Source organism: Umbelopsis ramanniana (genome assembly GCF_025399195.1).
Source record: "Umbelopsis ramanniana AG unplaced genomic scaffold K450scaffold_6, whole genome shotgun sequence".
Taxonomy (NCBI): domain Eukaryota; kingdom Fungi; phylum Mucoromycota; class Umbelopsidomycetes; order Umbelopsidales; family Umbelopsidaceae; genus Umbelopsis; species Umbelopsis ramanniana.
In genome coordinates, this window is record NW_026252092.1 from 320,129 (window position 1) to 347,526 (window position 27,398).

At 43.0% G+C, this 27,398-nt stretch overlaps 12 protein-coding genes across 12 annotated transcripts; 8 read left to right on the forward strand and 4 right to left on the reverse strand.

Annotated features, from left to right (window-relative positions):
* K450DRAFT_224496 (uncharacterized protein) lies at nt 1-2,934 on the reverse strand. Its single transcript, XM_051586228.1, has 8 exons — nt 2,807-2,934; nt 2,197-2,733; nt 1,680-2,138; nt 1,532-1,615; nt 1,140-1,460; nt 776-1,072; nt 386-700; nt 1-308 (listed from the first exon to the last, which is right to left on the reverse strand). The coding sequence occupies exons 1-8, from the start codon at nt 2,874-2,876 to the stop codon at nt 55-57; spliced, it is 2,337 nt and encodes a 778-aa protein (XP_051448164.1). The 5' UTR covers nt 2,877-2,934; the 3' UTR covers nt 1-54.
* Nucleotides 2,935-3,110: 176 nt separating this feature from the next.
* K450DRAFT_224500 (uncharacterized protein) lies at nt 3,111-4,178 on the reverse strand. The gene is made up of 3 exons (XM_051586229.1): nt 3,997-4,178; nt 3,636-3,936; nt 3,111-3,570 (listed from the first exon to the last, which is right to left on the reverse strand). The coding sequence occupies exons 1-3, from the start codon at nt 4,040-4,042 to the stop codon at nt 3,267-3,269; spliced, it is 651 nt and encodes a 216-aa protein (XP_051448165.1). The 5' UTR covers nt 4,043-4,178; the 3' UTR covers nt 3,111-3,266.
* Nucleotides 4,179-5,254: 1,076 nt separating this feature from the next.
* On the reverse strand, nt 5,255-5,999 carry K450DRAFT_224505 (uncharacterized protein). Its single transcript, XM_051586230.1, has one exon. It carries the CDS (start codon nt 5,880-5,882, stop codon nt 5,325-5,327), a length of 558 nt encoding a protein of 185 aa, XP_051448166.1. The 5' UTR covers nt 5,883-5,999; the 3' UTR covers nt 5,255-5,324.
* A 390-nt stretch (nt 6,000-6,389) lies between these two features.
* K450DRAFT_268687 (uncharacterized protein) lies at nt 6,390-6,707 on the forward strand (the record flags this gene model as incomplete). The annotated part of the gene is made up of 1 exon (XM_051592890.1): nt 6,390-6,707. The coding sequence occupies one exon, from the start codon at nt 6,390-6,392 to the stop codon at nt 6,705-6,707; it is 318 nt and encodes a 105-aa protein (XP_051448167.1).
* K450DRAFT_224506 (uncharacterized protein) lies at nt 6,598-7,223 on the forward strand. Its single transcript, XM_051586231.1, has one exon. The coding sequence runs from the start codon at nt 6,771-6,773 to the stop codon at nt 7,152-7,154; it is 384 nt and encodes a 127-aa protein (XP_051448168.1). The 5' UTR covers nt 6,598-6,770; the 3' UTR covers nt 7,155-7,223.
* Nucleotides 7,224-8,408: 1,185 nt separating this feature from the next.
* Nucleotides 8,409-12,322, forward strand: K450DRAFT_224508 (uncharacterized protein). The gene is made up of 9 exons (XM_051586232.1): nt 8,409-8,771; nt 8,833-9,590; nt 9,661-9,880; nt 9,950-10,520; nt 10,595-10,976; nt 11,040-11,291; nt 11,361-11,849; nt 11,917-11,988; nt 12,052-12,322. Exons 1-9 carry the CDS (start codon nt 8,432-8,434, stop codon nt 12,139-12,141), a joined length of 3,174 nt encoding a protein of 1,057 aa, XP_051448169.1. The 5' UTR covers nt 8,409-8,431; the 3' UTR covers nt 12,142-12,322.
* Nucleotides 12,323-12,339: 17 nt separating this feature from the next.
* Nucleotides 12,340-16,619, forward strand: K450DRAFT_277649 (uncharacterized protein). The gene is made up of 3 exons (XM_051593270.1): nt 12,340-12,978; nt 13,056-16,368; nt 16,442-16,619. Exons 1-3 carry the CDS (start codon nt 12,380-12,382, stop codon nt 16,511-16,513), a joined length of 3,984 nt encoding a protein of 1,327 aa, XP_051448170.1. The 5' UTR covers nt 12,340-12,379; the 3' UTR covers nt 16,514-16,619.
* Nucleotides 16,620-16,710: 91 nt separating this feature from the next.
* Nucleotides 16,711-20,096, reverse strand: K450DRAFT_205348 (uncharacterized protein). Its single transcript, XM_051584731.1, has 7 exons — nt 19,769-20,096; nt 19,568-19,702; nt 19,233-19,505; nt 18,223-19,167; nt 17,777-18,160; nt 17,310-17,699; nt 16,711-17,231 (listed from the first exon to the last, which is right to left on the reverse strand). The coding sequence occupies exons 1-7, from the start codon at nt 20,075-20,077 to the stop codon at nt 16,827-16,829; spliced, it is 2,841 nt and encodes a 946-aa protein (XP_051448171.1). The 5' UTR covers nt 20,078-20,096; the 3' UTR covers nt 16,711-16,826.
* A 120-nt stretch (nt 20,097-20,216) lies between these two features.
* Nucleotides 20,217-22,159, forward strand: K450DRAFT_224520 (uncharacterized protein). Its single transcript, XM_051586233.1, has 7 exons — nt 20,217-20,331; nt 20,390-20,710; nt 20,779-21,003; nt 21,079-21,164; nt 21,224-21,615; nt 21,684-21,815; nt 21,895-22,159. The coding sequence occupies exons 1-7, from the start codon at nt 20,248-20,250 to the stop codon at nt 22,077-22,079; spliced, it is 1,425 nt and encodes a 474-aa protein (XP_051448172.1). The 5' UTR covers nt 20,217-20,247; the 3' UTR covers nt 22,080-22,159.
* Nucleotide 22,160: 1 nt separating this feature from the next.
* Nucleotides 22,161-24,348, forward strand: K450DRAFT_297370 (uncharacterized protein). Its single transcript, XM_051593664.1, has 2 exons — nt 22,161-22,489; nt 22,554-24,348. Exons 1-2 carry the CDS (start codon nt 22,342-22,344, stop codon nt 24,170-24,172), a joined length of 1,767 nt encoding a protein of 588 aa, XP_051448173.1. The 5' UTR covers nt 22,161-22,341; the 3' UTR covers nt 24,173-24,348.
* A 129-nt stretch (nt 24,349-24,477) lies between these two features.
* On the forward strand, nt 24,478-25,443 carry K450DRAFT_224524 (uncharacterized protein). Its single transcript, XM_051586234.1, has one exon. The coding sequence runs from the start codon at nt 24,495-24,497 to the stop codon at nt 25,422-25,424; it is 930 nt and encodes a 309-aa protein (XP_051448174.1). The 5' UTR covers nt 24,478-24,494; the 3' UTR covers nt 25,425-25,443.
* On the forward strand, nt 25,436-26,926 carry K450DRAFT_169962 (uncharacterized protein; the record flags this gene model as incomplete). The annotated part of the gene is made up of 6 exons (XM_051584106.1): nt 25,436-25,548; nt 25,608-25,726; nt 25,798-25,943; nt 25,999-26,360; nt 26,421-26,646; nt 26,708-26,926. Coding segments are annotated over 6 exons (1,185 nt in total), but the record flags the coding sequence as incomplete, so codon positions are not given.
* Nucleotides 26,927-27,398: the final 472 nt, after the last annotated feature.

The following is a 27,398-nucleotide window of genomic DNA, read 5'->3' on the forward strand; positions in this document are numbered from 1 at the left end:
CTTTGCTTTTTTTTGGAAAACGGTGTTTTTTTTAATTTATTATTGTCGGACCCTTCAATCCGTAACCACAAAACTACTGGACCATCCATACATTCCTCTGTCAACTCCACCAGATGCGCCATACACTTTAATTGGAATGGTACAGTCAAAGCTACTGATGTCCACTTCCTGAACAGCTTGATAGTGCTTGTGTCGCTCATCCACATTGATTGGTAAGTATGATGGAGGAACTGCCTTAGGAGCACCCGTTCTTGCACTCTGTTGCACACCGGTAAGAAATTCAAAGCGTAAAAAGTAGTTCAGCTTCACTACAAGCAGAAAATACAGTGCGCCCGCGTTAGCAACCATAGTGCAAGTGTTGATTTGACAAAAGGTAACATCTTACCTCCTGTGGTATGGAAATCAGGGGTGGCCATCAAAGGTATAGGTAGCGAAAACGCTACTCGCTGAGAGTTCAAGCAAAATTCATGATGTTCAGAGTGGATTTTTCTTGTGAGTTTCTTGTTTTGTTGTGGAGATTTGAGAGCTATGGATTGTTCGATTTCTTCGTAGCTCTCGAGAGTGATATTAATGTGGTATGTTGGTATATCGCAGTTGTGAAAATTTAACATTCCCATGATGGGTTCTCCTAATCTATGTGTTATCTTCATCAGGTGAAGATAAGCGACTCTAACATTACTTTTGCATATATCATACATGGCTGCTTTACGTGTTAGCAATGTGTTTGATAATCCCGTCACTCTCCACCCACTAAGCAAAGCATCCTAATACTGACCTTTGTGTCCCGTTCTGACTACATCTGAAACGATTTGCGCGCAGTTCTTCTCTGCAGTATATTCCATGAACCCCTCTTTCGTAATATATGTGCCTCGCCGATTCTCTTCATTATCATCCTGACCGTTTTCATCGTACACATCACTCTCTCGCCTAGTAATTTCAGCATGGGGTAGAGGTGGACTACTGGATTTGGCTGTACTTGATTCTGACTCGGGCGATTTGACCGCCTTGACTGGTGCCGACGATTTCACCAACTCGTCTACATAAGCAAAAAAGTCCTTCCGAGAGGCATCATCTTCTAAGAGTTTGTTTCAGTACGCCTAATTTCCGCACTCATTATCTCATCTTTCATAACACAATACCTGGATTCGGACAGTGATTTTTGGTTTGTGTGGTAGATGCCTTGGGTGTATCGGAGTCCTGTGCCTCGATTTTGGCTTCGTCTTTGTATAGAACTACGGGATTCATAAGGTCGTATATAGGCCGAGATCCATCGGCGCTGACATGGTTCAAAACACGGAATGGCATTTGCACTACATGGCCACGTCCCATGCTAGTGTTGCTTGTAGCTCCACCATTACCTGAGCTTCGCTGTGTGCCAATAATTAAATGATAATTGAACCGGATGCATCTTCCTTTGTGTGATGGAGGAATATCTTTCGGCAATGTAATTTTGTACAAATCTAAGCGTTTTGAACGGAGCTTGTTAATCATAGGCTTACAAGGGGTTGAGATTCAACTTTTGTCAACTAACATGATTTGCTTTCTCCTGGAAGAATATCGAGATCGACAAACAAAATAGAGGGAGGGGTGGAAAAGACCGGTATACTGTTGCCATCTACATAAATTTACGTTAATTTGTCGTTGCCTGTGAGTTTGGTTGACCAAGTGATAAACCCTACCAATCTTATTTGGTTGACGGATTCCACTGGGCCGGCCCAGCATTCCTCCGCCGCCACCAATACCACCACCTGGTCGATACATTGTCCGGTTCTTCAACTGGGCAAATTCGCTAGCATTTACCATGGCTGGGTCCACGACAAAATGTCCAACAACTTGAGCAAACCCCCATAACAGATGCTCTGACTTTGTTAGTAAAGAAGGCGTGGAAGTTGATTTCATCATAAAGTTGAGTCGTGGCGTGCCGTACATGTGAGAGTGAGGATGGTTTGAAAACGACGCAGTTGAATCGATGCTGCTACGACGGCTGTCGTGTTCACGTGGTATGTACGTGCTTTGTGTATCTATTGATGACCTGGGTGTGTCGGTGTCTATAGATCCAAGTTCTATGGATATAGCCTGTGATGGCTCTGATGCTTCATCCTCTTCTTGTAACTGCAAATCTTCCGATGCTGTATTGGCTGATATCCTACCATCAGTTAAATGCTGAGTAGCACGTGAAATTATCATACTGCTCACCTTTCTTTTCATAACTATCCTCTTGCAGTGTTTTATCAATATAATTATTATCCGGCTCTTCATCTTGTTTATCGTTAATTGAAAAGCCGGTGAAATATGCAAAAGTCGAGGTGGCCAAATCCGTAAATGAGGCAGTCTTCCGATTCACAGTAGCATCCTTATTATCGTAAACCGACAGACTATTGGTGCTGCTCTCTGTTCTTCGATGCGATGTACCATTCCTAGGCGGTAAGCTAGAGTCTTTCGAGTTCAAAGTGTCAGAGGACAAGGTCATGCTTTGGGATCTTGAGTGTTGACCGCTAATCTGTCTGCTATGCCTGACCAGAGGCGAGGATGAGTGTGACGGGTTAGTCGGTGATTGCATCCGAGATATATGAGTAGCATTAGGACGGACAGAGCTTCGTCTTCGGTTTGAATTCGTGGAAGAGCTATTTGTTGGTGGCGTTGAGTGCGTCGGCAACGGGTTCGTAAATGTGATGGTACATGTCACCGATTCTCCTGCATAGTACACTCTCCCTTGCGAGAATTTGGTAGACACTAGAGAGCAGAGGGAAAAAGCTTCCTTTTTCAGTAACACATATCATTCTGTCATATAGTTCCATCATCGTACCTATCACACTCATCTCCAAAGCAGGTAACGTCAAGCGTCCGAGCGAGCTGAGGCACAAAATCAGAGACATTTGAGACACCGCCCAAGGATGTGACCATCATACCCCTTCAGTTCACGAACGTGCCATGGATACCAACATAGCTTGTAGTACTACAAAGGGAGTGTTGATGAATTTTATGTATAGATCCATATTTATTTTTTTTAAAAAAACAACAAGGTAGTTTGTATTTTGGCTCTAGAAAATTCTATGGGGACATCAATAGCGCGCCATTTTTGCATATCAATGACCAACACAAATACATACCATATAAAAACATAAAGGGCGGTGACGAACATCTTTGTCGTAAGACTATGACCAAATTCATTTTTATACGTAAATCAAATCCATATAAGCGCGGAGTAAAGACAGAGGTTCACCTGGTCAACTCACTAATATTTATTTACACAGAAAGATATAGTGTCACTGATTACTGGATATCCTGTTTTCATATCTCTTCAGTTCCTCCAATTCGTTTTCGAGAGAAGCACAAGCAACCTCGACTTGGAGCGTTTGACTTATTAGATCAGACCATTTTGATTCAAGATCGCGCAAAGAGCTGCCTCCTTCCGTCTGCTCAAATTTGCGCTGCTTGTTTAGGTCCAGTATTTGCTTCTTTTTGTCCTCCACATCGCTCTTCAATTGCTTAAGATATGCTTCCAGCTGGAAATTATGAACTTTCCAGGCATTTGCTCCGTACTTTTGTAATAACTCTAAGTTGAATAATCTGGTTTCTGTCGTGTTAGTATCTGATACGAATATATTCTTGAACGAGCGCCTTAGTCTACATACCTTAATGTTTGTGCCTCCAACTGTGCCTTTGAGTTGTCTATCGCGGATTCCCATGCATCCACGCTCTTTTTATCCTTTGCCGCAGGTGGTGCAACATCGTATCGAGAAAGGTCAAGAGTCGGCATCGACAGCTGTTTGTTGGTTCTTGCCCATTCTGAGGACAATATTTCGTCATCAGCAAACAATTTGATATCTTTAGGGAAATGAACCCGATCCTTTTTAGAGATCTTGCGCATTTCCTGCTCAATCAACAAATTGACTTTGTCCTTCATTCCAGCAATTTCAAGCTCGCGATCGACATCTAAACATGCTGGTAAGTGAGCTGTAAACGGACATTAGAAAATATATGCGTTAATCTTACAAGGGAGAGAGTCCAGATCTATGTTTTTCGCATTGTTGTCTGCCATGGTCTTTCTATAGATTATCCCTCGGCCTACTTGCTAGTTTCAATCGAGAAGCTTTTTTCGGAGTGAAAAGATCACGTGAAAACATCACATGACTTTTCTCCTGTTGAGCTCACACATAAAAACCATAGAATAAAAGTGTTTCGATACATTTGCATAAACAGGTATTCTTTTCTCTTCAAGTCTCAAACTACCAGGTCACTCACGTGACTTTGCATGGTGAAGCTACCGGGAATAATTGACTCGAGGACGGATACGGTCATATTCCATGGTGAAAAGTACGAAAATTCCCACTGGCCAAACGTGATATACATTTATGGTTTCCTCAGCCCAGGTGCCAGAACAAGTTATAGAACCAGAGGTCAAGGCGGTGTTGAAGGAATTCCCAGAGGTCATAGCAGTCAATCCGAAGAAACCAAAAATTACTCACCTCATAGAGTTCAGAGTGGAGGTAACGAGTGCCAAACCCGTATTGGTGCCACCTAGAAAAATACACCAAGTCAAGCAAGTGCAGTTGACGCAGAAGTGGAGGAGACGCGTCGAAATGGCATAGTCAGTCCAGTCCAATTTCCAGAGTGGGGGTTTCCATCCAAAGTGGTGCTGAAGTCTGATGGCAGCAATCGCCTCGTTACAGACTTTCGCAGGCTCAACGATGTTACTACGAAGGTTCAATTCAACCCAGTCAGCATGCATGACGCGTTGCAATCTTTGGGTCAAGCCAAATCTTTTCCACAGTGGGGACAGACAATGTCCTTTGCCGTAGATCCTACAACCGTAACATGGGTCAATGGAAAAACCTAAAAGTTGTGCCAAAATCGTTGGTACAACAAGTGCTAGTAACAGCACACGGCTCACCACTCTCAGGCCATTTTGCCCAAACCAAAACTAACAAAAGGCTGCATGCGCAATTTTGGTGGCAAACGCTAGTCCAGGACTGCAAGCAGCACATCAAGACCTGTTTCATTTGCCAGAGACAAAGGACAAGCCGGAACCTAAGGACATACCAAAGGACACTTCTGGCCGATTTCCGATGGAAAGGGTCGCAATGGACTTCTTTGGACCCATACTACCCACAACTAACGGCAACTGTTATATACTGGTTGTTCAGGATACGTACACAAAATATGTGGAATTGTACCCTCTAGCTAAAACAGACGCGCCAACAGTCGCTGAATGCCTGTTGAACAACTTTGTTACTAGGCATGGGGTCCCAAAAGAGATCCTCTCGGACAACGGTCCACCCTTCTCCAGTGCGTGGTTGCAAACACTCTTGTCTCAGCTAGGTTCACAAAACATATTTTCTCCTGCATACCATGCGTCCTCCAATGGGCAAGTTGAAAGAATGATGCGGACACTGAGAACCATGATTGCAAGTTATTGTCAAGACGGACAAGCATGGGATAGATGAATACGTCACCTTCGCTGGGCCTACAATAGCGCTGTCCACGAAACCACAAAGGAGACTCCACACTTCCTCTTTTTCGGACGAGACCCATACTACCCGCAGACCTGGGCAGGAGAAGAAGAGCAATCCACATCGGATCAAAAGAATCATCTGATCCAACAAATGAAGGCAGCAGCTTAAAAGGTGATGGAGCATAGACCTAACAGTACACCTCCAGCCCAGTTTCCAAGTAGGCGACGCTGTTCTACTCAAGGCACCGTTGGCACACACCGCGTTGTCCGCGGTGTCAAAAAAATTTCGACCACGCTGGTCCCAACCCTTCAGGGTTACTGAAGCCCTATCCTCCAGTAGGTTCAACATAGCCAATAGCGATTTGGCCCTAAAGAATGTGCATTCGGACCACTTGAAGCACTTCTTCGATCGCACCCGTTGACCCATTCTCGGTTGGGGGGTTGGGGGGTTGTGTGGATGTGATAGGCATTGTAATTTTCTCACCAAAACCCTTTTTGCATTTGGGGTGCGCTATACTATAAGCGAGACTATTCGAGCATTGTGGAAAACGTCAAAAGTCAAACCCAAACACAACAAATTTAAGTATATAATCTTTACAACAGATTATATACCAATACTGATTTTGCTGACGTCGTCAGCGGGTGTAGCATAAAGACGTGCCCTAGAAGTGAAATAAACTCGCGGGAGATCTTTTCTTAGTTTTGGCTATCTGTAAGAGCAATTCTAATAAAAAGATATTTTCTGATACATTGTTGATATCAAAGAATATTGTACCCATTTCTCTTTCTATTATCAAACTAAATTTTACTACGACATTTGGTGCCTTCTACCAGAAAGTGCACACTCGTTCGGATAAGACCCCAAAAATATCAAAGCCTATCAGACTCAAGAAAATCCTGGTTTTATATCGGCGATTTCACACTTTCTGTAACCATGAAATCATTACCAATACCCAAATACTTTCGTAAGGAGGATCCAGAATACTGGCTGAGGATGTTCGAATCTACTGCCAAGGTGCAAGACTGGACAACAGACATGGACAAGCTAATGGTCCTGCCAACGTTCTTCAAATCAGAGGTGAGAGCCTGGTTTTATGACGAAAAGTTCACTGAGTTCGACCAGTTTTCCTCTGCCTTCGTGGAACGATTCAGGCCAAAAATGAGCAAGTACGTTCCACTGAAGAAATTACTTTCGATCAAGAAGAAGTCGAACGAAGCGGCTCGCGATTACAACAACCATTTCCGTCAATAGAAAGTCCAACATGACAAGAGTGTCGAAAAGGACACAGGAGTAGCGTCCCTATCTGAGGCTAATATGCTGCACCAATTCATTAACGGACTTAATCCAAAACTCTTGCGTCAAGCGGTACGCTCAGAAAGAGTGACGAATCTAAATGCCGCGATGGGGATAGCGATTGTGTGGAATGCCAGCTGTTCGCTGATGCTCCGAAGAAAGAGAAGATGTTTCACAACTTTCTGGTCGCAAAGATCTTTGAAAGGTTCGCTTTGGACTACGTTGGCCCTCTGCCAACATCAATTCGCGGCAATCAACACATATTTGGTCGCCCCTGAATACTTCACCAAATGGCTTATCGTCAAAGCCGTGGAGAAGGCTGATCAGGAAATCACTGCACGTTTCCAGAGCGCGAGATGTCTCAAGCTCTGGAAGTCCAAACCGCGGCCCCAAAGAGCAAATTAGAAGTCGGGGATAAGGTGCCAAGGATGCTCCATAGGGATGCAGGCAAGTTGGCACCCAAGTTTAATACCTCTCCGCACCTGGTGTTAGCATGTCTTGGCAATGGCAGCTATAAGCTGGCCACCGAAGAAGAACTAGTGTTAAAGCGCGCAGTGAACGGCAATCACTAGCAAAAGTGGGTCGAGAAACCTATAAGTGTTTCGATACATTTGAATAAACAGTATTTTTTTCTCTTTAAGTCTCAAACTGCGGGTCACTTACGTGACTTTACATCCCCATCAGAGGAACTTATGGTGAAAGGGGGCGAATATATCAGCGCTTACAAAATGTTACGCGAAAATAGCGAACAACAACAATGCTTGATTTATGTATTTTAGAGAGGATGTAGAACCATAATTGAGATGAACACAAGGATTTTGTTCTCTAAAGAGCTCAACTCCAAATTACATTAATGTATTTTTTGGAAGGAAGGTGGAAATTCAAAGCTATAGACTGCATAGAATTTGTCTGAAGCAGCATTTTATTCTCCTTTGGTAGTGCGGCTCGATATAACATTAAGTCCCAATTATTTTACTTTCAACATTCTATATTTTCAAGAACGTCATTCAGCTGCTATAGTGTAAATTTTAATCGATTTCATCGAAATGTTTTGAAACTTAATTTCATAAAGCGAAGCAAAAGAACATGCGCGAAGATGTTCGCGTCTTATTGATGGTATGCGGGTTCGTTGATTCGCCCTACATATTTATCTAATTGATATTTTCGATGATAAGATTAACAGAAATTTAGTAAAGCCTTTAGTTTTTCACTTGCATTGAAGTCTGTAATATACAATATTAACGAAAATTGGTCTTAGTTTCACTCAAGTATTGAAGACACAAACATGCTTTCGAAAAAGACAGATAAAAGTTAAGCTCAAAAGATACATAGATTTATGCTCAAACAGCAAGCAGTGTGAGATTACTTTTCGAACGTTTGATGGAAAGAAGAGAAATGTGCTATTTAACGATAAGGTAAATGAAGCCAGTCATAAGGCAATCAGTGATCAGTTTTTTTTCATGAAGCTTAAAGAGATACTTTGCAAATTTTTTCTGTCCACGTAAAAGTATTGTGGTTTAAAGTACAAGTCTCCTGGTTGCCATATTTCGTACGCTCGTCAACGTATATCGGCCGTGAACGCGTTAATTCACAAAATTTCGATGGCAGCAGAGCGCGTTGGAAAATCCAAAAAAAAAGGCAGTGACTGCGCGTTCGAACATGGTTTTCGATCACGATCTGTCATGACCACTTCACCGGAACCCAAGAAACGGCGGTTTTTTCTAGAGGCTCCAGAATCTGCAGACAGCTCCAATGGTTTAGAAAGCCTTAGTGCACCTCCCGCCTGGGAGGCACTACGGCCATTGGTGCTTCCAGAAACCGATGACCAGACTTTGGCGCACCTTTATCAGCAATCTAACGGCAATCTTGAAGCAGCTGCCAATCTTTTCTGGGAAAGTCAAGTTACAGAACCTGAAGTCAAAACGAATGTAATTGATGTGAAGGATAACTCGTCGCTAAGCAATAGTGAAGAAGCAGCTACTTCAAGGTCAGGATCTTATGTTGGAGATATCATGATAATTGGTAAGTATGCAGTCTTTACATATGGAAGCATTTAGATAGATCTGATTGACAATCAATGCAGGCTGGTCAAGTATCAAGGGAAAAAGTCCAATAGAAGAAGGTGATAATATAGCGCTAGATCGCGTACGGCCCAACATGGTCCCTACTAAAAAGGCACGGTTCACGGCAAAAAATTCAAAGGAAAATATAGTGGTACGCCTCATCACAAGCAAAGGCGTTGAATTTGGTCGTTTACCTTCCGAAGTGTCTAAATGGGTCTCAAAATTACTCGATTTCGAGGTCTGTAACTTTTATGGCACCGTTATATCTTGCAACCCTGTACTTTCTACTGGCGACGATATCATAGTGCAGCTGAGCTGCTACTTTACCCCAAAGGCTTTCGCAGCTTTTGATGCTAGCAATAAAGCACAGCTGTCTATGCTAGGAATTCACAGATCATCATCCAAGACGCCTATATTTGATAAAGGCGCCGAAACAGATTCAGAGCGATTAATGAAAGAGCGAAAACTGGCGATACTATCATTGCTCAAAGCATTGGGTCTTTCTTCAGTACGATCATCTCTCTCTAAAACCAACGAAATCCTTGGCGGCGAAGAAAAAGTCAGAGAGCTAATCAACCAGTCGGCAGCGCAAGATGATCAGCAACATAGTAATAGCACGAACGATGAAGAGGGAGAATCGTCCGAAGAGGAGGTCAAAGAAGTTTCAGACAATCGACTGGATGCATTGTACGAAAAGGCTCAGATGATGGATTCAAATTTGGACGAGATGGAGACTCCTGAAGGCATTGCGCTAAACTTGCGTTCTTATCAAAAACAGGTAATGAATTGGAAGCGCATTATTGTTTTTGATGGTCTGATGGGTTTTTTTGCTAAACCCATACATGTAGGCTTTGTCGTGGATGATGCGAAAGGAGAATATGCACAACAGCTCGAACAACCACACTGGTTCCCTTCACCCTTTATGGGAGGAATATCGGTTTCCATCCGATCCATGGAACACGGCCAGCATTATGCACGAAAAGTTTTATATAAATCCTTTCACTGGCGAGATGAGTTTACAGTTTAAAAGCGCTGAATCGGCATGCAGAGGTGGCATTCTTGCTGACGGTTTGTATTTTTGATTATGAAATGAAGCTGCAAATATGACTATTCTAATCCACTGATCATGTACTGTAGAAATGGGTCTTGGAAAAACAATTGAAATGTTAAGCATTGTTCACGCTAATCGACCCACAATATCAAAGGAGCCAACACTTGGTAAACGTTCCCCACCGAGAAACCCCTTCCAGTCATCAGAAAACTCTTCCAAGCTGCCTTCACCTACCACATTAATCGTATGTCCTATGTCGCTTTTGGGCCAGTGGCGCGATGAATTTCTACGAGGATCAAAAGAAAACACTTTGAAGGTGGAAGTATATTATGGCACATCACGAGACTCAAGCCTAGTGAGTCGACTGCAAAGTTGGAATGGTGCCGCTCCTGACGTTCTCATAACTACGTATGGAACTGTTTTATCTGAATGGCTTTCTGATAGCAACACAAAAGATTTGCAAAGCGGCCTTTATAGTGTAGATTTTTGGAGAATCATTTTAGACGAAGCACACCATATCAAGAACCGATTGAGTAAGACATCCAAGGCGTGTTCAGCGTTGAGTGCGATCCGACGTTGGGTTGTGACGGGCACACCTATTCAAAACAAACTGGATGATCTGTACGCTCTCGTTCACTTTTTAAAGCACGAGCCTTGGTAAGTGTAATTGCGAACCAAAATTTACGAACAGATGTAAATTTATTATGTTAACGCTGATTTATGTTTCATAGGTCAAACTACAGTTTCTGGCGAGCCTTCATCACCATCCCTTTCCAGAACAAAGATTTGCGCGCTTACGATGTTGTGCAAACAGTTCTTGAACCCATTGTTCTTCGACGTACAAAGACCATGCGTGACGCTCAGGGGAATCTACTTGTAACTTTACCGAAAAAGCAGATCGATATTGAATATCTGGATTTTACCCCGGAAGAGCAAGACATCTACAATTCTTTGTTCACGGACTCAAAAACCAAGTTTTCCTACTTTTGTGCAGCTGGCAAGGCTCTTAGTAATTACGCATCTATATTTCAACTTTTAATGCGGCTACGGCAAGTTTCGTGCCATCCATATCTCGTTGTCAAGGATGGTATAGACAAAGAAGTCCTTTCAGCGGTAAGGATCTATGTTGTGTGTGGTAAATTTAAACGTCAGCGCTAATGACTGCCTATATTTTAGAGCGGCTCCGTCTCGCTTGAAGAACTCTTAGAAAAGTTTCAAAACAGTACAAGTCTTGATGCTAAGCCAGGAGATTCTGCAAGCGACAACAATACATACGGTATAAACGTATTGCAACGTTTAAAATCACAGCAGACAGGAGAAGAAGAGGGTGATTCAGAGTGTGCTATCTGCTTTGAGAGTGCGGAAAGCGCTGTGCTTATGCCCTGCATGCATATGGCATGTAGGGCCTGTGTTCTAGATTACCTACAGGTATGCACTTTGTATGATTAAGGTGGCTTGCATGATGACTTGATCTAATACTATGTGCGCTCACTATAGAAAAGAGAAGATGACGGCCTTCCTGGCGAATGCCCTATCTGCCGGCACGGCCCAATCTCGGAGGCAAACTTGCTAGAAGTAATCAAGAAGCGAAAGTCCAATATTTCGGATGCAGTTGGAATGGCTGCAAGCGATAAAAAGAAAGAAACAGTAACATTCAATATAAGAAGATCTGACGGGTTCAAGACTTCCAGCAAACTGGATGCTCTTCTTAGACATTTAAGGCAAACCTTGGGTGAAAAGACTTCTACCGGAGAGCCTATAAAATCCGTCGTCTTTTCGCAATTTACGACGTTTCTCGATTTGATCGAAGTAGCTTTGACTATAGAGGGCATCCCATTTACCCGCCTTGATGGCACGCAATCACAATTACAGCGAGAAAAGGCTTTGAAGGAGTTTCGAGAGGGTGATATTACAGTCATGCTGATCAGCTTGAGAGCTGGTGGAGTTGGATTGAATTTGACTTGTGCTTCCAAAGTTTACATGATGGTAATTATTTGTCCTCTAAAGGCTTTATTGTAGTTTGCATACCCAACTAAACAAACAATATCAACAGGACCCATGGTGGAACTTTGCTACGGAAGCCCAGGCGATCGACCGTGTACATAGACTAGGGCAAAAGCAAGAAGTAAGTGTGAAACTACAACATTTATAAAATTTGCTTTTCAAGTTTTTTAATGAATTGTAACAGGTCACTGTGAAGCGTTTTATCATGCGTTCAACCGTGGAGGAGAAGATTCTGGCAATCCAGGAACGAAAAAGTGTAAGTGTACTGAGATGAGCACCTCGGAAGATGACCACACTTTACTAACCGACATTTCGTTAGGTGCTTGCAAATGGATTATACTCCGGCAAGGATGAAAAGCGCACATTAGACGACCTTCACATTTTGTTTGGTGATAAACCTGTTTAAAGTAAAGAATACCATAATAAAAGTCGAGAATTTGTCCCTGTCATTTCAATTTTATTCAACGGCCCCCTTTCAACGTGCCTGTGCAACCTGCCCTTTCTTTTGCAAAATGTCGAGATTACCAAAAGGTCCATCTCCTAACTCTCGTTTAGCAAATCCATACGGCACCCTTCCAAGAAGCTCGAATGCCGATAGGTATTCTGAACAGACGGCACCGCCGTCTCTTACTCGAAGAGCAACCAATGTTTCTCGTGTTTCAGATCCAACTAGCGTTCAGCCAAGAACATCAAAGTCAACTACGTTGCGGCGAGGCACCACCACCACTCGTACCTCAATAGCTTCACTGGATGAGATGTTCCAAGAATCTAACCGGTATTCAACCGCCTCATCACTTTCTGGTAGAACGACACCACAGAGATCTTCAATCGCGTCTTCTGCAACCACCATTTCTCCAAAGCCTTCGAAATCCACCAAAGCTCTGAACCGTGTATCTTCTGTAAGCAGTGGTCGTCGACCAGTAGCAGCAGAGAAGGTAGCTACTTCACAAGGTGACGGCCAGCTACGCATCGGACAACGAGTCGCTATGCACTCTCTAGGGCTTTGTGGTACATTGCGCTTCCTGGGACCAACTGAGTTCAAGTCTGGTATATGGGCAGGCGTTGAATTAGATATAGTTGGTACAGGAAAAAACGATGGAAGCGTCAGTGGGTAAGTGCATGAATATGAAATGTCTTGATATATTTCAATGGCCTTATTTCAACTAACGAAATGGTTGCATGATTTAGCATTGACTATTTTACATGCCCGCCGCAGACCGGTCTTTTTCTACTTTCAACAAAAGTAACACCGTTGTCGGAACCAGATACCGACTCAGTTAGATCAGATTCGCCTTCTAATAGATCCCTGGATAATGGACGGCAACGCTCAGCATCTTCGGCCAGTAACACCAGTGATCGTCCTCCTATACGCACAGCATCCGCTCATAATGCGGCTCTAGCAGCTGCACGGATATCAAGTGGCTCAAGAGCATCAAAATACTTGGGCATGACGGCAAATCAACTTACCCAAGGACGTACAAATACGAACATGATCAATAGGACTAAAAAGAGCGTCACACCTCTCACACGATCGTCCACAAATGCCAGTAGAACTACTACGCCTATTTCCCGAAAATCTCATGTACCACCGGGTAGTGCAGCACGTCGGATATCAACAGCTTCGGCCACTTCATCAGCTATAGCATCTCCCACTCCACCGCCACAGAGTCCTGATATCAGTAGACACTCATATGTATCATCTACAGATGGCGGCGAAGATGAAGCATTGCACAACCGCCTACATCGACTTCTGGGCGACGCCATATCTCAAGCTCCCGATGAAAATGTAATGCGACTACAACAATTACAACTGCGAGTTGAAGTTTTGGAGGCGGAAAATAAATTTTTGAAGCTGGAGAATGCTCAAAATAAGTCGGCTGAGCAAATCTTGGAGAAATCGTTGCTTTTACATAAACAAAACGGTGATACAGAAGATGTCACGTTTACCCTGGAAGGTCATCAAGCGATTGTCGACCAATTGAAGTCTCAACTGGAAGAGAGTCAACAGAAATGGGATACTGACAAAGCTCGATTGGAAGAGAGTAAACAGAAGCTGACAATGCAGACCGAGGAATTCAACCAAAAGCGCGACGAATGGACTGCGGAGCGTGAGAATGCCGAGAATCGAGCTCATGATATTGAACGAGAGAAGAGTCGTTTAGATTCGAAAATTATGGAGCTGGAAGAAAAGTTAGCGGTATCCGAAGCTAATGCTGCAGCAGCCATCGCACAGCAGGCAGCTCTCACCAGATCTAAAGAGACTGACACGGATGAGGGGCTTTCTGAAGAGATGTATGACCAACGGCGACGACTGGAAGCCGAAATGGAGGAAGTTCACGACAAAATGGCTAATTTGACAGAGGCAATGCGTGCTAAGGACATGTTCTTGCACAACATGTCTGAACAAGTAGAGTCCTATCGCAACATGTGTGAAGAAAAGGAGCGAGAGATTCGTCGCATCAAGAGTGATTTTGAACGAGAGAAGCGTGACAAAGACCGTCTTCTGGAAGAGATCTCTGAGCTCGAAACCCGCCTTCGGGAACTTGACGATGCTGGCGAAAGCAAGATGCAGCTGGAAAAGAAGAACAGAGAATTGGAAGAAACCAAGCGTCGATTTGAAAGAGAGAAGCGCGAACTATCGGAACAACTCGAACGAAGTATGACGGATAAGATTGAAACCGAAGAAGACCATCAAAGTTCCTTGCGAAGATTGGAACAGACTGTGGAGGATTTAAAGAAAGCGGGATTCGAAAGTATCGAGCTATACGAAAGTTCTGTCGAAATTCACAAAATTGAAATGGAGAAGATGAATGCTGTGCTTGCTGAGGAAAGGCGCAGAAACAAGATGATGGATGTCGAGCGAGACGAACTGCGAACTGCTGGTCTGGACGCAATTGAAGCTTACGAATCTACCATACACGAGTTAAAGGCACAGCATTCAGATGAGATTGAACACCAGGAAGACCAAATCAAACAGTTGCAGGAGGAAGTCACCGATCTTCGAAAACAGATAGACCAACTTGTTAATGCTAGTCAAGGCGGCAAGGATGAAGAAGTCGAAAAGATCAAACTTGTATGGGACTCTGAGCGAAAGCGATTAGAGGAACACATTAACAGCGCCAAGCAGAGCTTGACTGATCAGCAACAGCAGCAGCAGCTCTTACGACAGGAAAACGAGAAATTGACAGAAAATTTAAAGCAATTCGAAAAACTGAGTGCTGAGAAAAACAACTTGGAAACTCGTCTTCAAGATGCCGAACGAGATTACGAGGAGCTTAGTAAATTGCGAAACAAGTCATTAGAAGACATGGGAGGCGCTTTTGAAGCACAAAAGAAAGCAGAGGCAGAATACAGAAACTTGCAAGATACTGTCACTAAACTTCATAGTGAATTAGAGCAGCAAAAGCAAGAATTAGTAATACTGCATCAATCCAAGGATCAAGCCGAACAAGCTACGAAGAGCGCAGACTCCTCGTCTGCTGCTATACAACAGCAGGAACAGCGCATTGCTAATCTCCAGCAAGAAGTTGAAAAATTGGAAGCTCAGAATCAGATGGTAGTAAAGCAGAAGGAGCAGCTGGCACTAACTGTCGAACAACTTGAAAAATTCAAAGCTGCTCAACTTTCGACGAGTAAATCAACAACTACTAGTAAGGACGATCAACGACATATCAAGGAGTTGGTGAACAAAGCAGAGAAATACGAAGAAGAAATTGCTTCACTAAAGCACACAGCAACAGGCGCAAAGAAGGAAGCGGAGGCGCTCAGCGACGAGAACAAAAAGCTCAACGTTGAATACGAAAAGCTTTTGGAGGCACATAAGAGTGTGGAGAACGAGTGCTTAAAGCTCATGGATGAAGTGGAGCGATTGCACTCCGAAGGGCTAATGGGTCTTGATGACAATGACACTCAAGGTCAAGAAACTGCAAACATCAATGCCATGTCTGACTCCTCACCGGACAACGCAAAGTTGATTCTTCTCCAAAAGCAATATGCCGAAAAGCAAACGCAACTCGACCGCATTAATGTTCAGCATGCCGCACAAATCCGCGAGATACAACAGAGCCTGAGTGATTTAGAACGCACTAAACAACGAGAAATTCATGCACTCAACAAAGACATTGCGGAGCTAGAGTCTTTGATTGAAAGTAAGATTTTCAAGGAGGCTGATCTTGAAGAAGCCGTTGAATCAGAGCGAAAGACTGTAAAACGATTGCGGGATGAAATATCAGATCTTAAAATTCAAATCAAAGATTCCAGTGCCAGGAGTAACGGGAAGTCTTATGAACGCAAGGCTTCCATCACGAACAGTTCCTCAGTAAAAGCACCATCCATGCCCATTCCAGCAACTGCCAAGAAGACGAATGACGCACTCTATTGTGAAATCTGTGAACAGCATGGCCATGATATTATTAGCTGTACAGCTTTGCTGAGCGAGGCTGATTTTGCTGCGGAGACAAAGAGAGTAAACACAAGTAGTAATGCAGACAGTGATCGACCGGTACGTAGTCATATCCATAGTGTGCTCACCTAAAGACGAATTCTTAATACTTATACTTCACACTCTTCAATAGTACTGCGAGAACTGTGAGGAATATGGTCTTCACGCTACGGACAACTGCCCTAATGGAGATGAGACCTTTTAAATACCTTCATATATCATACCCTATAGGAATGTTCTGATAATTATTATTGTATACCCCTGCGTGTGTTATAAAATGAAACTGAAATATCATTGTATGTCAAAACCAGACCTCTGTATGGCGGAAATCATTGTGCATACCCGGCAACGATATTTTTCTTCTCGTTTCGCACCGGCAACCATTGCATCGATGTGTTCATGATTGTTTCTAACAAACTTCTATTATTTTAATTTTGGGTTAGTGTGGCATATGCAAAAAATGGTGTGAACTGAGCTTTACAAAAAAAAATACAGCAAAGAAATGATTGAAAGTGGATTTAGAATTTTCCTTGTTCCTTCCTCTTCTGGAACTCAAGTTCGTTCTTTTCAGCTTGATCAGCTTCCAATACCGTCATGACACCAGTAAGCATCTTCTGGTATCGGGCATCCTTCTCCTTGATTGTCTTGAGCTTCTCACGAGCCATGAACATATTGTCCTTGCGAAGTTCACGAATAGCGCCCTTCCTTTCCTTGGCAGTTTGTGCCTTGAGCTTGTTGAATTGGGCACGTTCTTGATCAGGATCGTAATGACGATCCATAGAGTAGCCTTCCTCAAACTTGGGCACATATTGGGCAATTGGTACAGGGCGATGGTATTGCATGCGAAGCGGTGTCTTGGTACGCTTCTCGGTTCCAAATTTGACTTGTCGTTTGAGTCGATCGTAAACATTGATGAGGTTTGTCTGAGTAAGAGGCATAATAATTAGAAAAATTGCAACTTTAAGGCAGTGGTTATCAAAGAGTTATAACCGATTGCATACCTTCACATCCTCATTCCAGTTATCAACAGATTTCATGGCTTCAAGAACATTCAGGCATGGTTCGAATGTTTCAACGAAAGCAGCAGTTGAACTGTACAATTGCATGTATGCTTCTAAAACCTTGGATAGGGCGACCACCAAAGAAATTCGTACCTGTTCAGCGTTGACACTGTCACGACCGAGTTTGTCTGTCAATAACGCTGATGCACTCAGTGGTTGAGGTGATGCGCTGCTCGTTTCCTTAATGTGAAGTTTTTGGTTTCGAGCATATTCAGGAAGCGGGAAGGCGACAGTTATCTTCGATTGCGTTGTTACTGGTGCGAGTAAGTATAAGGATAGGTTGATGAAGTTCAAGACCTCGGGTATGAAGCGCTTAGACAATATTTGATACTGTGGTAAAATGAAATTGTGAGCAAAAAAGTTTTTTTTTTTTTTTTAAAAAAATGAGGCCAATGTGTACCACTTACATCATGCAACAATTGGATCAAGAATAGACCGCGACCGATATCGACTTCGGATCGTATCTCTGCCTGAGCCAAAATTTCAGTCATATATAGCATTGCAGGTGTAGCAACTGGGTGACTGAAATCCGAAGTAGGGAAAATATGGCCAAGTGTACGGAGAGTGACTAAAGTCTTGATGTCTGGGAACTGAGATGTAACAGATAGTTGCTCCTTATAAGAGTTCTGAGCATTTGTGAGTCGTTCAATAAAGACGGAAGCAGCATGTTGAGGTATTTGTTGTGCCAAATTAAACAATTGCTGATCAAGACGGCTAATGACCTTAACAGGCATTGGAGACTCAGTTGCGGCAAGATGAGCGATATGATCGACAATCACAGCAAAGAATTTCTAGTAATGCAATCCATTAGTGAAAATGTGAGTAAAAGCAGTTGCAAAGTCGAGATAGGTACCTCAATTTTTTGCCGATTTTCAGCAGCAACCTTTATATTATGCATAACGCAGATACGATGAACAACAGTAGGAGTGTCCTCCAGACGAATGTCTTCGAGAATCTCTAAGAATTCAACGTGATCGGAAGGACATTCGAACGTATAGGGAATTTCATAGCTATCGGAAGTGGTCTTCTTCTTTGGTGCTGCTGCTTTCGTCTTCTTTCCGTTCTGCTTGACAATTTTACCATTTGATCCAATTTCGTTCATTTCATCTTCGCCAAATTCCATTTCGTCTGAGCTCTCAAGGTCAGCGATGTCGCTATCTTCATCAGCGCTACCTTCGTCTTCATCATTCTCGCTTTCTTCCTCTTCGGATTCACTTTCGCCTTGTTCTTCAGATTCGTCTTCGTCAACACCATTTGCATTCATTATATCTTCAAGTGTAAGACCATGACCAAGTTCAAGGCCTTCTTGATCTTCAAAATCGTCGTCCAGATCATCAGCCTGTGGCGCTCTCTTTCGCTTCTTGTTGGCGGGGCCCTTTGCTGAACGGCGACCTGATTCAGGAGTATTCTCATCTTCACTGTCTAGGCCATCCATACGGCGTTTTCTTGCTTTTTCTGCCTTTTCCAACTTCTCTTTCTCTTCAACAGCAATCTCTTCTTCAGTTTTTGTTCGGTCAGATGGCCTTGCTCGCTGATCGAATGCAAGCTCTCGCACAAACTTGTCATAATCTTCATATTCATCTTCTTCCACAGTGGGAGCCGATGCCTTTTGAGCAGCTTCATCCAACTCTTTATCTTTTCTCTCGTCTTCCACTCTACCGTAAACTGAGTTTTGTGAAGGTAGTGGTCGTCGTGCTGTTGGTTTGGCCATGTCGAGCAATCCCCGAAGATCTTCGAATTCGTCGTCCAAGTCTTTGCGTACATCATCGTTTTCATCCTTCTCCTTTTGCCTTTCAAGCTGGAGAAAAAAATTAGAAAAGCTTGATAAAAGACATATAAGTATAATGGGCAGATTCGACATACCTTGTGAAGTTTGCTCTTGGCAATGACTTCTCGCATAACTTCTGCTTTCGATTTTGGTCGGTCAAAGTGCTTCATATCTTCTTCCTCTTCACCGAAACCACCGAAATGGGAGCGTGAAACTGTGTTAGGGTCAATGACACCGCGGTCTTCAGAATCACTGAGCTCTAGATCTGCTTCGTCGAAATCATCGATATTAGCCAAAGATTGTCCATAATGAGTCAAGTTTTCTTCATCATCATCCAAGTTAAAAAGCGAGGTCGATCGTGTTTGTTTCTATTCAATATATGTGTCAGTACTAGTAAGGGACATGTCAGAACGACAGAAAGTTAGCTAACCTGCTTTTCCTTTGTAAATCTTTCCAACATCTTTTCTTCAGGTGTCAAATTAGGGTTCTCTTCTCCAAATCGCTTATCCACAATTCCTCCAGCCTTTCCCTTGTTCTTCATCTCTTTAAGAAGAGTTTTCTTTCGCTGTAATCGCCAATGACCTGATTAGTATATTGTGTTAGGAGAGTATACTAATCTAAAAGTACTTACGTTGTCTTCACCAACTTGTTTCGTCAGCGCTGGCTTTCCGACAGCACCCTTGACTTTACGGCCGAGAACTTCAAACTTTGTGTTTGTAACCTTCATTTCAAATGGATTCATTTCTCCCTTGATCAGATTCAGCTTTTCGGCTCGGTCATGCTTGCCAACTTCGCTTGGATTTCCTCTCTTCTTGTCTTTCTTCGATAAGCTGGCTCTAGAGGTTTGGCCAATGATACCGGCAGTCTTCAAAGAGTTCTTCAGTCGCTTTAAGGCTGAACCACCCTTTTCGCGGTTAGGGTTTGCGCCAGCTGCTACCATTTTGAAATCTTTGTTACAGTAGATCTGGACAAAAAAAAAAAATCGCCAGCAAAAAATGTTCAAGGCAAGAAAAATGTGACGGTTAATATTGCACGTGATATTGAAGCTCAAACAAGATGGACCAGAGGACAGCGGCATTGAAAGCACTGCACAGCTTAAACTAATAAGCAATGGAAGACGACAAGGAACGCGCCTCTGCCAGTGCGCCTCCGCCACCGTCATATGAAGAGGCTGCCTTCCGCATGTTCGGACTGGTAGGTGATAATTGTCCACTCTTTTGTAATCGATAGTGTCCTAACATCTCAACTGCAGCTGAATGCAACAGCGTCACAGCCTGGCCATGTGCACTCATTGCGTGTGCTCGGAACAGAACGCACCCGTGATTCCTTTTTGAAGCTAGCTACATCCAATACCTTTACCGGAATGACGATTGCTGACATTATTAACGATGTGCAACATACTGCTGACAGACTTCAGCGGTTGGACATATTCGACAGTGTCAATGTCATCCTAGATACTTCTAGGGACCCTTTTGCTGCCAAAGATGCCTTTGATGTTATTTTTAGTGTCAAAGAAAAGAGTCGCTTCTTTTTGAAGACTGGTACCGAGATCGGAAATGGTGAAGGCAATATGGTAAGTTCAAGCAGTCGTTGAAATTCGTCATGTCGATTACTTTGGTGTTGACCCCATTTGATATGCAGAATGGATCTGTAGTGATTCGCAACGTCTTTGGTGGCGCTGAAATGCTAGAAACATCAGCTTCCTTTGGAACTCGAAACAGCTCTGCCTTCCAATTCAGTTTGAGTCGACCAGTCAATGCTTCTCCCGACGCAAGAATTGATGTCAATGCTCATAGCGTTGTGCGTAACAACATGATGTTCAGCTCTCACGAAGAACTTGTCAGAGGCATTGGAGCACGCTTTAAGGTATGATAATTGTGGTCTCCCCATTGTCTTCCACACTTTTTGAATAGAGCACATCTGTCTGACACGTTACATCAGGGCTTGTCTAATTGGGGATTCCATGAAATTTCCTACGATCTCTCTTGGAGAACTATTGATAGAATTGCTGAAAACGGGTCTTTGAGGTAAGATGTCTCTACGTCCAACGATGCGCATAGCGAGATATTAAAATAGTATATTATAGCATCCGCAATCAAGCAGGACACTCCTTAAAGTCATCTATATCTCACTCTTTTGTTCGCGACCGACGAGATGATATGTTGCTGCCAACAAAAGGATATTATCTCCGCTTTACCCAGGAATTGGCTGGTGTTGGCAAAATAGGTGATACCAAGTACCTTAAGCACGAAGTGGAAGCATCGATTGCTCGTCAGCATGGCGGTGGGGAAATATTAAGAGACGAAAACGGTCTAGCTAAAGCAATTGCTCCTGGAATTGTTCTTAGCCTTAACGTCCGAGGTGGTCTATTGGCAACACTTAATGACAAGGAGGCTAATATTTCAGATAAATTCATGCTTGGTGGACCGCTCAGTATTCGCGGCTTCCGAACCTGTGGTGTTGGCCCGAGAGACAAAAGTATGTATATTAGGGATGGTCACTAGGGTGCTCGGAAAAGTGTAACTGATCATTTTTTCACAATGCAGAGGACAGTTTAGGTGGAGATGCTTATTGGGCCACAGGTGTTAGTTTGATCACTCCGTTACCAAAGCTTGCGGATAAACCGTTGCGTGGACACGCTTTTGTTAATGCAGGCTCACTCATCCCTTGGAAAACTGGTAAGCTTATACGTCCACAATTTGCAGGGTTTTCTTTTTTTGGACACCATATCTGATATAGCTCAAATACAACAAACAGGAACAAGCACATCAGACACCATAAAGGCACTGACCGCGTCACCAAGTGTTGCAGTCGGCTTTGGCATCATATATCGACATAGTGTAGCGCGATTGGAGCTTAATTTCTGTATACCTCTGACAGTCGCTCGAGGTGACATGTTTAAACGTGGTTTCCAACTCGGCCTTGGTTTGAACTTTATGTAGAATATATTGATGGCAATTAAAAATGAAATATAGCTATTGTAGAAGGCGAATTGCCACACAACTTTATATTTTTCTCCCTCTGAGCAGTAATTTGCTGCTATAATTTTGGTTGTTCTTGTCTCCGTAATGTGTAAAGGAGGGATGCCCCTATGCCCTTTCAGGGCTTTTGTATTTAAACAAGAGGTCACTTTTTTCTCTCTCTATTCCTACCCTCGTTTCGTTCCTTCTACATTACCCTCAAAAATACAAAATACACCTTTATATGCTCAATCTATGCAAATTACGTGGCATCAGATATCGTCACCACAATTACAAAATCGGCTATTCTGTAACGCTGCTATGTATAATCATGTTACTATTGTACAAATATCAACCGGCAATTATCACAAGTACGGAGGAGCTATCAGAAGGTAGTAAACTATAAGATGATTCTTTGGAAAGTATGTTTGCTCGCACTAACGAAATGCATAACAGTGAACAAATTTACCGCAACATGGAGGAAATATGATTGTGCCAACACTCCTGTGCCAACTAGATACTTTGATAAGACCAATTTTTCTTTGAGGGGTCTCAACTCGACAGCAAGCTTGTGGCTAACGGCCGTCAGTAAGCGTAGTCCTATTCACGTTAAACCAGGACAGCCATTTTGCGTTCGAGTGGCGGTACCTCCAACCAATTTTGGTCAAAATCACGGAGCTCCCCTTCCCCCAGTCAAATTGAATGATAGTGATGAGGCAGATACTCTCGTCGTTTGGGCATACAGTGAGGTGACAGGGATTCGAAAGGTACTTGATATGAAGCCATGGGCCGGGTATCGAAGGCATATGAATGACGGAGACATGGCAAAAACGAATTTCAGTCTACCAAGGGACACGTTTCGAATCTACGAAGCAGAGGTTCAATTGTATGACGCATCATATTACCAGTTTGACGGATTTGTGGAAAGACGCCTGGAGGGCTCAACCACACCATGGAGAATACAGAAATCACAAGATATGGTACTTGTTGAAGGACTTCGCTTACCACACAAGTGGAGTCTCGAGTCAAGACTGAGTCTTCCTTTGTGCTATGGCTCAGATCACAACGGTCGATGGGTTGCCAAAGAGAAAATCGAATTTGGGCCAACAATGCGTCCGTTGAAGAAGAAGTCTGCCGTTTTCACCGTACAAAGAAACGACGATCAGGTTGCATGGGTACCCTATGAATGCAGGCACAAGGTTATGAAGTTACAAGCCATACGAACATGTTTACAACGGACTGCAAAAAAAGTTCATTGGTATATCGACAATGAAGATAGAGGAGTCTACCTTAGAAAGTTTTGGAGCCATGGTCGATGGTGCAGTAGACAGGATGCTTGGAGGGAAAGGTGCTCATGTGCAGATCCTGCATATGACTGGAAGAAGATGAAATCTGCCCATGGCCATCTGGACCTTCTGCTTGTTAATCATACCAAATTTTTGGATCTATCCATAGAACGCGAAAGCGTACTTCCTGGTGAAAGGGTCGACCACGCACCAGAATCACCTTATGCTGAGCAAGAAAGCCTCAACGACACCGCCACGATGGAAGAGATTGATCCCAAAATTACTGTTATCAAGTTTGGAGGACTATCCAGAGCTATAAAACCTAGCAAATCCATGGCGGATCCCTTTGAATCTTCTTATCTTGACTATATTAACGACAAAGATCACTTCTGGAGCCCAGGATTGGTTATACTTGGCCTTCCGTTGCGTGACATTAGACTTTTGACTTTCAAGCAATTCGACGACCGACTTACTGAGCTTATCCAAAACTTCAAGCACCGATATTCACTTGTGCCAATAATATACAGAAGCTTTCGATATTCATGTTGTGGTAAGGAGGGCTTAACTTCTGACCGCATAGAGAAGTATGAAATGCATACAAGGAAGCGACTTACAGAGGAGCTGGGGGCAGAAGTATGGGATATCTGGACTATGGAAAGGGACTGGTCCACAGCAGCTGACTATGCTCAAACCAAACAATGTCGAAATTCACATCCTTTAGCGCACGGATTGATAGAGGCTGAGAGCCATGTTCTTGTCAATGCCCTTTGTAACGAATTGAGCGGGTAGATGAAGAAATTGTAAAATAAATGTCATTTTCTAGAATCTACTTCACGCCAACTTACATACGTTGCCAACGCTTCGGCTCTATGTAGGCGAACCATGGCCAACCCAACCTCAGTCTTCACCTCCCAGCCATACCAAGTGGTTCCATCCATTAAACCTTTTATGAATTTCATTATTTCAGTTATCGCAGTTTACCCAAGTTCGGAAGGAGGGTTTCTTTTTGGCGACGACTACTCTGTAATTTCTCCATTTCCCAGTCACCGGCGTAAAAGGCGGGGCACAATCGGCGGAACTCAGAACAAAGTACCCATTAGTTGACCTGATAATGTCGAACGCCGTACATTATGATGAAGAGAATATGAATTCGGACTCAAGTGATGAAATGGATGAAGATTCAGATTCTATACAAGTCGTAACGTCGAGACCCCTTGCGGTCGATTACAGCTCGAATGATACGCATGCTAACGGAAACCGCAGCTCCGACCGCCCGCGATATCATGCCAGCACTATTTTCGTAAGCCATTCGAACGGGGATGGTTCAGGAAGGCGACAAATTCATAGACAAAGGTCGAGTGACTCAAATGAGGAAAGCACGGAAACAGGAGTTGAACAAGGCTACTTCATTGAGCTCGACGATGATGAAATTAGTGACGCCCTCCTACCCGACAGTGATAGCGAGCTTGACGGTGAGGATGCAAGAGAGCTTATGGAGGAATTGGCCGAGTTACACGCATTGCACCATGATGGAGATGATGACGATGATGACGATGATACGAATGAAGAAGAAGAAGTTGAAGACGATGAAGATTATCTTCCAGAGAATGAATATCATATCGATGACGATTTTGATATTATCGACGACGACGATGAAAATGATGAGGATTATTATGAAAATGATGATGACGAAGAAGAAGATAGTTCGGAAGTTGCCTACCATGCGATTCTGCGTATGGTTATCCAACGACAGCAGCAATTTATTCATCGCACTCATAATCCAAGTCAAAGGCAGGCCGCTTTGCAAAAACTTAGAGAGCACGACGCCAAGCAGAGAAAAAACGGTGGCGAACTACTTGCTAAGTCTGGATGGTTTGGAGAACCCGATGGTGTTTATGGCCAACACGATGTATTTGGATATCGAAAAAATGGACGTCGCCATGAGATATCAAATATAGCGTCCAATTTAAGAGAAAGGGAAATGTCTGGAAATTACCGTGGTAGCCGAAACAAGCTTGGCAGAGTAAGTCTTCACAAGTAAATCTCATTTAAAAACCAACACTAGTTAAAAATATTCTGTTACAGAGTTTTGTACCAAAGCAGCATGCAACCAAAATGAAGCAATATGATGCAGAGGTTTATTCCGGACAGTTTTCTGAGGATGGGTATGTAGAGACATCAAAATATTTAACAAGAATATCGACTGACCTTCATTATTGCAAAGGTCACTATTTTACACTTGCACAAAAGACTTCATGGTCCATCTCTATGACAGCACTGACCCTGAAAGTTTCCAAGAAATGAAAGCCATACACGCTGTTGCTGGACAATGGACGCTTACAGGTATATAGAGGCAACTGAAAATGTACAATTAGGAAACCTTTGAATTTACTTTTAACTTTTCACTTTCCCAGATGCTAACCTGTCAAGAGATAACAGCTGGCTTGCATATAGCTCTTTAACACCATATGTCACGCTGGCCAGCACGGATGTCTATAATGATAATACTATTGCTTTAAATTTTAACGAATCTAAGCTTGGTATCCGATGTGTACGTTTGGTCTCCACCTGCTCTTATTTTCCCATTATTTTGCACTAACTTCGTTATTTATCAGATATGGTCTGTTCGATTCTCACGTTCCGGCAAGGAGATAGTTGCAGGATCTTCTGCTGATTCTGAGGAAGATAGATCTATTTTGCTATATGACATTGAGCGACAAAAGGTGATAGACTCTGCAGGTGGTCATTATGGCGACGTCAATGCTGTGTGCTTTGCCGACGATGGATCCAACCTTCTCATCTCTGGTTCTGATGATATGTCGATTCGAGTATGGGATAGACGCACGTTACATGGAGAAATGGCTGCAGGAGTACTGGTCGGTCACACGGAAGGGATCACATACGTTTCACCTAAGGGCGACGGCCGATACTTGGTATCTAACGGAAAAGATCAATGTGCAAAAGTGTGGGACATTAGGTAGGTCTTCTACCATAGAGTACCCTATGTCGAATAGCCGCTCACTCCTATGCATTGCAGAACAATGGTCTCTTCAAGAGCAGCTGAGGATACGAGATTAGATAGCGAATTTGATTATCGCCGTGGTAATTATCCAGGTGTTCCAAGACTACATACAAAAGACTCTTCAGTTATGACCTATCGTGGTCACAAGGTTTTGAGGACATTAATACGATGTCATTTTTCACCACCATCCAATACTGGTCAGCGCTATATATACTCTGGTTCTGCCGATGGTCGTGCACATGTAAGTAGCTATCTAGCAAGCGTAATGAATTATGTGCGATTGCTGAATAATTTTTTGATAGATATATAATCTTGATGGTTCAGTAAATCAAATTCTGGATGCTTCTGAAATCATTGGACAATCAAGATATCGACAACGTCGGTCTTACTCTTATACTTTTGGGTACGACGCTACGCCTTGTACAAGAGATGTCAGTTGGCATCCCTACCTGCCCAATATCATAAGTAGTTCCTGGAGGGATGACTACGGTTATCTTCTCAAGCATGACCTCTTAGAATGAGATTATTTACAGTCACCATGATATTATAATCCAAATGTCGGCTTTCAACTTTCGAAATATGGCCCCTTTCCATTCGCCTTGTCTGTCATGTATAGGGCATATTGAAAGTATAGGATTGCGTATTCAAATAATTGATCATTGAGGCAATAAAAATTGCTACTAGTAAAATTGTTGCCGAGCTTTTTCTATACTTCGTGATATAAAATTTTGTTTTTAAGTATTACACTCGATTCTACTTTCGTTTCTGTCTATCCAATTACAATTCCAAGTTTTCCCGACAGCAGACCAAAACTCTATATAGTGGCACAGTATAGCACTCAAATACAACTTCTATTTACTTACAGCTATTGCGTAAGTGGGAGTAATATTCGTCAAAGAATACTTTATGAACACCTTTAGACTATTAGCGTGGAAGGTTTGACTTGTTCCTGTACCTTAAAAATCTAAAAGCATAGTAGTACTTCTGTGTTCG

Bases quoted from the DNA above. Each gene is read 5' to 3' on its own strand.
- K450DRAFT_224524 (XM_051586234.1), top strand. From the start codon at position 24,495: ATGTCGAACGCCGTACATTATGATGAAGAGAATATGAATTCGGACTCA.
- K450DRAFT_277649 (XM_051593270.1), top strand. From the start codon at position 12,380: ATGTCGAGATTACCAAAAGGTCCATCTCCTAACTCTCGTTTAGCAAAT. The intron at 12,979-13,055 runs GTAAGTGCATGA...TGCATGATTTAG, and splicing joins AACGATGGAAGCGTCAGTGG to CATTGACTATTTTACATGCC. The intron at 16,369-16,441 runs GTACGTAGTCAT...ACTCTTCAATAG, and splicing joins ATGCAGACAGTGATCGACCG to TACTGCGAGAACTGTGAGGA.
- K450DRAFT_224500 (XM_051586229.1), bottom strand. From the start codon at position 4,042: ATGGCAGACAACAATGCGAAAAACATAGATCTGGACTCTCTCCCTT. The intron at 3,937-3,996 runs GTAAGATTAACG...CAGCATGTTTAG, and splicing joins AGATCTGGACTCTCTCCCTT to ATGTCGATCGCGAGCTTGAA. The intron at 3,571-3,635 runs GTATGTAGACTA...GACAGAAACCAG, and splicing joins TTGGAGGCACAAACATTAAG to ATTATTCAACTTAGAGTTAT.
- K450DRAFT_205348 (XM_051584731.1), bottom strand. From the start codon at position 20,077: ATGGTAGCAGCTGGCGCAAACCCTAACCGCGAAAAGGGTGGTTCAGCC. The intron at 19,506-19,567 runs GTTAGCTAACTT...TATATTGAATAG, and splicing joins GATTTACAAAGGAAAAGCAG to AAACAAACACGATCGACCTC. The intron at 17,700-17,776 runs GTAAGTGGTACA...ATTTTACCACAG, and splicing joins TGATCCAATTGTTGCATGAT to TATCAAATATTGTCTAAGCG.
- K450DRAFT_224496 (XM_051586228.1), bottom strand. From the start codon at position 2,876: ATGTCTCTGATTTTGTGCCTCAGCTCGCTCGGACGCTTGACGTTACCT. The intron at 2,734-2,806 runs GTACGATGATGG...TCTGCTCTCTAG, and splicing joins TTTGGAGATGAGTGTGATAG to TGTCTACCAAATTCTCGCAA. The intron at 2,139-2,196 runs GTGAGCAGTATG...GTAGGATATCAG, and splicing joins GGATAGTTATGAAAAGAAAG to CCAATACAGCATCGGAAGAT.
- K450DRAFT_297370 (XM_051593664.1), top strand. From the start codon at position 22,342: ATGCTCAATCTATGCAAATTACGTGGCATCAGATATCGTCACCACAAT. The intron at 22,490-22,553 runs GTAGTAAACTAT...AATGCATAACAG, and splicing joins TACGGAGGAGCTATCAGAAG to TGAACAAATTTACCGCAACA.
- K450DRAFT_224508 (XM_051586232.1), top strand. From the start codon at position 8,432: ATGACCACTTCACCGGAACCCAAGAAACGGCGGTTTTTTCTAGAGGCT. The intron at 10,521-10,594 runs GTAAGTGTAATT...TATGTTTCATAG, and splicing joins TTTTTAAAGCACGAGCCTTG to GTCAAACTACAGTTTCTGGC. The intron at 11,850-11,916 runs GTAATTATTTGT...CAATATCAACAG, and splicing joins CTTCCAAAGTTTACATGATG to GACCCATGGTGGAACTTTGC.
- K450DRAFT_224520 (XM_051586233.1), top strand. From the start codon at position 20,248: ATGGAAGACGACAAGGAACGCGCCTCTGCCAGTGCGCCTCCGCCACCG. The intron at 21,004-21,078 runs GTATGATAATTG...ACGTTACATCAG, and splicing joins GCATTGGAGCACGCTTTAAG to GGCTTGTCTAATTGGGGATT. The intron at 21,165-21,223 runs GTAAGATGTCTC...AGTATATTATAG, and splicing joins GCTGAAAACGGGTCTTTGAG to CATCCGCAATCAAGCAGGAC.
- K450DRAFT_224505 (XM_051586230.1), bottom strand. From the start codon at position 5,882: ATGGGTCAACGGGTGCGATCGAAGAAGTGCTTCAAGTGGTCCGAATGC.
- K450DRAFT_224506 (XM_051586231.1), top strand. From the start codon at position 6,771: ATGCTGCACCAATTCATTAACGGACTTAATCCAAAACTCTTGCGTCAA.